This window comes from Lycium ferocissimum, chromosome 10 (assembly GCF_029784015.1).
Source record: "Lycium ferocissimum isolate CSIRO_LF1 chromosome 10, AGI_CSIRO_Lferr_CH_V1, whole genome shotgun sequence".
In the NCBI taxonomy this organism is placed as follows: domain Eukaryota; kingdom Viridiplantae; phylum Streptophyta; class Magnoliopsida; order Solanales; family Solanaceae; genus Lycium; species Lycium ferocissimum.
Window position 1 is genome coordinate 48,134,085 of NC_081351.1, and position 7,490 is coordinate 48,141,574.

A 7,490-nucleotide genomic window follows, 5' to 3' on the forward strand; every position below is an offset into this window, starting at 1 on the left:
TTGGCCCCCAAATCTTGGCCGAGACCGCCCCGCTCGACGAATTGGATTTTGCTTGCAATAAGACAGTTATATTTTTAATATATAATATTGATAATATTCGGCTTGGTATAAACACCGAATCAAGCAACAAATGCGAAAATTAAGATAGGTAGAAATTTAGAGATAAGAATGGAAGAAATGCAAATGAGATTTAGAAGAAAAAAGGGAATTAATCAACTACGATTGTGACTAATCAACATAAGAAAGGAAACCTACACCTATTAATCAGCAATCTAAGATGAATTCATTCCAAGGAAGAAGAGATTCAAACTCATACATGGAAATCTAATCCTAGATTATCCAAGAGGGATTCAAGGTAAGAGTTAAGGGAATCCACTCACTACCTAACTAGCTAATCCTAGCTTAACCTAAACTCCATAGAAGGAGAACTACACTCAAAAGAGTTTCATCATAAATCTTAAGCTAAGGAATGAAACTAGGCTAAGACAAACTTATATAATTTTGGTTTTACATGCATAGCCGCAATTAACTACTAGCCACATTTGACAATTAACTACTAGGCCCTATTACAACAAAGACCCAAAAGTGGCCTTTGCGGAAATAACTCCCCATCGGCCCTTCTTCACTTGAATTGCAATCCTAGCCTCAAGTTTGCACTCCTAGCCACAAATTGCACTTATAGTCATTTTCACTTCTAGCCACTTTGTGTGACTTCAATCAATGGGCCTTCATCTCCATGTCTCTTCCAAGCAATCATCCACACCCTTGTGGCTTGCTCTTCAATAGCCTTCAAAGGCCCCATTCTCCTCTTCCAAGGGTGTGTGGAATGGAAATGCACATCCAAAGCTCTAACGCGCGTTTTAACCTTCATAATCGTCCCTGAGCTTCCTAGGATCATATCATCCTCCCCTTCTTCAAAAGGATTCGCCCTCGAATCTGAACCTAGCAAAACCCACAAACGAAAACATGGTCCTCAAAGCATGAGGGTTAGCACAAATAAGGAAGATAGTCATAATATTGCAAATGTGAGAGGAGACCAGTGAAACGAAGCAAAACGTGAGGGGCGGTCTCTGAAATTTTTCCTTTATTAATTGACACTTGGTTAACGATTAAATCTAAAATTGGAAATATGTAGCCACCGTAAAAGTAGCTCTAGATATTCGCTATATAATTCAATTAAGAAGATATAATAAATTGCATTTGTGCAAATTTCTTAAAACAGTTATATAATTTTTTTAACAGGCCCAGTGGGACTAGAAAAGTTTATATAAGAAAAAAAAAAAAAAAAAGGCATACACGCCCAGTGGGACTCGAACCCACAATCGCTTGATTAGAAGTCAAGCGCCTTATCCATTAGGCCATGGGCGCCACGCTTGGGAAGCCATCCATTTAAATGATATTTAAATCAAACAAAACAGAAGTTGCAGTTGTTTACTTTATGTTTTTCTTCTTATTTACTCTTTGGGGTGTGGAGAATTAGGTGAAAGTGAAAAATGTTCCATCGAGTACCCAACCTTGTATTCAAAACTCAAAAGGAGATCTCATTTAATCCTTAATTTTATTATTACGGTTTCAAGGTTTTAATTCTACTACATCTTATACTAATAAATTCAATAAATCAGTGTAAAGTCTAATAAATTTGTAATTGTAACGAACATTAGAAAAACACAAGAAGGTTTACATTGACTATAACTAGCGCTAGGGAATATTCTTCCTTTCTGTTTCATTTATTTATGTAAAGATACTCCATTCCTTTTCCTCCAAAACCAATGTACCAAACAAAGGAAAAGAGAAGTAAGAAAACATGTTACTTCTTTTATTTTTCTGTCCATTCTCTTCCCATCTATTCAGAATATAAACCCTTAAATGGGAGGAGGGGTAAAGGGAGAAAAGGAAAGAGGAAGAAGAAATGCCAAAGAATATTCTAGAATTTGGTTGTCAACTTCTTTGCTAACATAGTTGTATCAAAACGAACATTCTCAGGTTTCCTAGTACACATGTCAAAGGGAGAAAATATACATAATACACATAGCAACTATTGAACTTTAAAATAAAAAAGAAAGAACTGAATCCATATTCCTTTGAGCAACATGATTTGCTCCACATGTATTTAGACATAAATCTGTCAAAATAACAGAAAAGTTTCATCTTGTTGAAACTGTGAGCTATACAAGCAGTTCCTTCGGATCCATGCAAATCATAAAAGGAAAGACACACAAGCACTAAGAAAAAGAAGCTTTAAAAGGAAGAGAAACCGGGTTATCCACATATCAACAGCTAAATCCTTCATAGCGACATGATTGATGCCAATGTTATGCACAAGAATTGGATTAAGAACTCTGAAGCACAGTATTTTACACCGAATACAAGTATATCCAGTGAAGAGTTAGTCACCAGAACTCAACCATGTCCTCCTAGGAGCATATCAGATTGCATATGTCCTGAAACCTTTGCCTCGGAAATGTTGGTGAAAGGAAAAAACTCTGAATCTACCAGTATTTGGACAACTCAAAGTCAGATGTTCCGAGTTGACCATCTTCTGCAGTATGCAATACAAGAATTAATCGCCAATATATCAATTGTCTTCTGAGATGCTAGTTACATAGCAAAAGAATGAAAAGTGCCTCCAGATTTGAGCTTGATTTGTGGTGGCAGAAGTAATAATAACAATGAGAGCAGGAAGAAGAGCATTATCACTACTATGAAAGACGAATTTCTTGCTAGCCAGTCAAAAAATAACCATCGCGAAGAGTAAACAAACGATGCCATAGGTTAAATGAAAGATCAAAAGATGGTCCGAGGGTTACTCAAAACCCACTTTGTTCTGGCAAAATATCAGCCTTACAAATTACCCTATTCAAAGCATCAGCAACGTTTAGACCAATAATCATGCTATGGAAGGACAGTCTTTAAAAGTGAAGAACCAAGAATCTTTCTTACTGTTAATACACCCACCAATATATCCACAGCGCTACTCTCAAGATGTATGTGATGTTATAATTGCTTGAAACAACAGTTATATCAAAGATGATACGAAAGAATAGATGTAAAAATGAAGATTATTTTGCCACCACTTGATCTGCTTCTCATTTCAGTCGTACGATTTTATGTTACTTAACTTAATGTTTACTTTTGCATATCCTATTTCTTCTCTGACAAAAGTTACTTTTCCCTTCTCATAATAGGATCAAGTATTCCAACATACCTCACAGTGAAATGCCTTGTCAGTGCAGCTCCACAATTTGGATGGTATGCAGTCAATGTAGTGACACCAGCTACAGTACTCGTGTATGTTAATGCTATGCAGAACTGCTGGTATAATTCCTGCAAGCCTGCATTTGGAGTGACAGCAAATCAAGTCATTACCTTTAGACAATTATAACTAGCCCAAGTAATAGTTCATAGTGAAATTGTACATAGTTCATGGTGAAATTGTATGCAACGAAAAATGGAGCAAGAGTTAAACCATACAAGCATCATACAGAGATGGAACTCACAAAAAAGCAAAGATAACAAGAGCAGCACCCCTCTGAACAGGCTTGTCCAAAGTGTTCCTACGTTTGACAAAGTGCTTGGCATCAAAGTCAAACAAGCCTCCCTTATTTTGAACTAGTTTCTCTTGTTGAGGTTTGAACAAGAGCACAAACCCCAGAAGGAATCCTGACATAAATCCTCCAATATTAGCAAAATTATTGATGTAAGGTATCAGTCCAAGGACAAGATTAGTCATCAGGACTGTCATGGTAGCCACTAGCCCTGCAAACTGCAATGAAAAAGTGGGGAGATTACATTCTATACTATATATGACAGCTGAGAATAGAGGAATAAAAGCTGTAACATATCAGGACCTTTTTGGTATAAGATTTCCAATTCCTAATGAGGCCAGAGAGAAGTGTACCAAGCAATCCAAATAATGCACCAGAGGAACAAACTGATGGCCGATCTTGAACGAAAAGTGAAGCAACTAGACTACCAGTGATTGCTGAGAGTATGTAGATAACTCCAATCCTTACTGCAGAAATAGGAACATCAATCAAAATCCAATAAACAACTTTCTCAATGAAAGGATATATTATAGAATACTCTTACATGGTCCAAATTCTTGCTCCAAGTGAATTCCCACAAAGATAACTGAGGACAAGTTGATGATCAGATGGAAAAGCCCCGCATGAAACCATGGGCTTGTGAAGATACGCCACAATTGATGATTATCAATCAACAAAGTCTTCCGAAGCGCTCCAATTTCATCCAACCTACATTAGAAAAAGATTGCATATGTGTTACTGGAAGCAGAACTTCCTCAACATAATATCATGGTGCAAGACACAGTGGAAGCTCAATAGTTCTTTGATGCACAGTTGGAAAAATGACATGTTAATATCAACATTGAGAATAAGATACCTTAGTAAATAACCTCAAGAATAAAGTAGGTACTGAAATTTTCAAGGCAGATAGAAAAGCGGGTAATGTTTAACTTGTTTGAGAGGGATCTAAAAATCAATATGTTATCGAACAAGTAACGTGGATTAATTGATTCTCTAAGGCCTGAAGAACTGCAACAGGCAGAAGCCAGAGGTTCCTCAAAGAACCAAGAATTATTTCAGAAACAGTTCATTATATGGGTAGATATGCAAAGTGCTTGTGTACTTCATGCTATAAAATGGTAAAACACCTTTTGAGGATGCTGATATCAGTGGATGCATGATACTAATATATAAGACTTAGATCTGAAACTATAAGAGTAAAGCACACCACTATATAATAAACTTTCAGAAGACAAGGATCAAACAACATTAAGTTAATTTGCCCAGTTAAACCACTCTGTCTAAGAAAAGAAGATTTGGCAATCTCTTTAATAGAATTCATAATGTCTTGCAATAAACCCCGCTGAAACAGTGGCTTATAATCATCATATTTCTCTAAGATCATCAGCTACAATACAGATCTCAATAAACATCATAATAGCTACAAAATGTAGATGTACAAGTATGCAAATCAAATTCAAGCAACAATTATACTGATATCAACCTTTCTCCTATAAAGTATTCCGACTATCAAATTCAAACGCTTAAACCAGTCATATACATTCATTTCAAATGACTTATTGGAACCTTTCATTTGAAATTTATAAACAGTAACATGTGAAGTTTCCTTTATAACAGTAAAATCTAAAATAACTCACGAATCCAAATTTAACAATTTCCAAGAATATAAGACAAGAAATGCAGATGTACAAGTATGCCAAATCAAATTCAAGCAATGATTATATTGATATCAACCTTTGTCATATATCAAATTCCATCAAGTAATCGAACAAATTCACAGGCTCAAATCCATAATATATCACACAGTTGATTCAATATTCATTCATTTCAAACTACGCGCCAAATTTTTCCGCCAAAAAAGTGAAACCTAAAATAACTCACTAAAGCGAATCCGAATTTCACAATTGTCGAAGCGAGCATCGAAATTCATTACGCTTAAAATCCATGATATACCTAAGAAAATCACAGTTGATTCAACATTCATTCATCTCAAACGAAGCACCAAAATATTCAAGAAATAAAGTGATCAGTGAAAGAAAAAGGAACTAACGCAGAAGCAGAGGGACCGAGCAATGGATTCTCGGAAAGAGGCTGAAAAGAGAACCTACGAAGAGGTTTAAGGGCACAATCGCCATGAGAATTCTCCCAACAATCATTAACAAGCATTGTAGCTATAAAAGCGCCTAAATGAAGGATCACAAGAAAATGATCCATGTGTTAGCTCTCTTCTCAGATAAACGCCTAAAAAGTGGGAATGGAACTTGTTCTTCTTTAACTAACTCATCCGCACTTAGTTCTCTCCCCGCTATTGGTTGCTTGATTTCAATCTGTGTTTCGAATTTTGAATTATCTCCCATAGTTTCTTCAGAATTATTGAATTAGAGAGATATTATTAAGAAATTAGAGGTGGATTATTTTTAGTTTTATACAAAAACTGGGGTTATTTGAATTTAAAGTTGAGAGGCGGTGGGAAGTTGGGGATGATCTATGTGATGAACTGTTGAAGCATTGTGAATTGTTGGTGGGTGGGGTGTTGGCGGGAAGAATGCCAAAGTGGACATAAAAGGGAAAATGTGAAGAGAACAAAAAAAAGGGAAAATGGAAATTCAAGAACTACTTCATTTTGAGGGCCGTTCGATGTAGTTAAAAATTTTGAATTTACGTCGGGTAAGATTCATTTAAGGAGAAACTTTTTTGTGGGCAATTCGAGATGTGATAAGAATCACTTATTCGTGTTGACCCACGCTGACTCTTATTGATTAAGTTTGATTTAATTAGAGAATGTAAGAATTATAATGTAGGAATTATTCATATGGTAATTAATAATAAAAGGATTGTTAGAAGTGATTAACAATAATGTGATTGTTATAGAGGGATTGCTTATTTTAAAAAGGTCATTTTTGTTTTTTAATAGTTTAATATCACATTACTAATAAAAGTATTTTAGTTTCGCATTCTATTTGCATAAACTAATAAATAAATTCCTGAATAACTTAATACGGATATTATTTAATACCACCAACCAGACGTTGTGCTTGTTATGCATCAGTTATTTTTTCTTATGCAATCAATCAAACATTGTAATATCTTATGTGTGATTTTATGTTGGGATTAATTGCTCCAACACCACAGCCAGACAATCCATAGTACATTTTGTAATGTGTTGTACCAGTAATCAATCCTAGCTTGGATATTTATACTAACACTAGCTGAGTGCATATATAAAAATAAAACTTAATATAAAAAACACTCACTCACTGCCTTAGTGCTACTAATAGGCAAATGACTCCTAACTTCTCTTACCAATTAATCAGCATATTTCACAATGTCTCATTCTCTTGTGCCATAAATGTCCTTGTGATCTTGCTACTATCATCAGTCTTTCGCTTTTCCTTCCTTTTGCCTGTGAGCTAAGTATATATGATCCTTCTTTTTCTTTACTAATTTCCTTCACTTTCCTAATAAGAGATTCTGAAAATAAGAAATTTTGAATAGAATTTAACACAATAGTTCTGTTATCAAATTGGGCAACTAAATATTGCTTGTATCACAGGTGTAATACCGCGATAGTTGGAAAGAATAGATGTATGTCGACCTTAGTCCTACCGTGGAGGTAGAGAGGCTGCTTCAAAAAAACCTCGGTTCAAAGAAAAGCAAACCACACAAGACATTCCGTATAATATCACCTCCTGTCGATTTGTAATTTCCAACATGTGATACTCTAGTTGAATCTTCAGTTGATAAGTGCACATTCCTTGCATTTCTCAATAGTACTTCATTTTGTAAAATATCCTGATTACTAACCATATGATCTGTGGTCACTGCATCTATTATCCAGCTTTGTTATCACATTAAGAGCCCGTTTGGATTAGTAAAAAAAAGAATTTTCGCATAAGTGCTTCTATGACGGGCTTTGGATTTAAATTGGAGCCTCATTTTAAACTT

At 35.3% G+C, this 7,490-nt stretch overlaps 1 protein-coding gene and 1 non-coding gene across 2 annotated transcripts; both read right to left on the reverse strand.

Moving 5' to 3' along the window:
• Positions 1-1,295: 1,295 nt before the first annotated feature.
• TRNAR-UCU (transfer RNA arginine (anticodon UCU)) lies at positions 1,296-1,368 on the reverse strand. Its single transcript has one exon. It is a non-coding gene; the product is annotated as a tRNA-Arg (tRNA).
• Positions 1,369-1,984: 616 nt separating this feature from the next.
• Positions 1,985-5,902, reverse strand: LOC132035552 (RHOMBOID-like protein 8). The gene is given in 9 exon segments (XM_059425855.1): positions 1,985-2,450; positions 2,452-2,478; positions 2,480-2,539; positions 3,206-3,332; positions 3,498-3,763; positions 3,849-4,012; positions 4,090-4,253; positions 5,596-5,749; positions 5,752-5,902. Coding segments are annotated over 9 exon segments (1,149 nt in total). The 3' UTR covers positions 1,985-2,414.
• Positions 5,903-7,490: the final 1,588 nt, after the last annotated feature.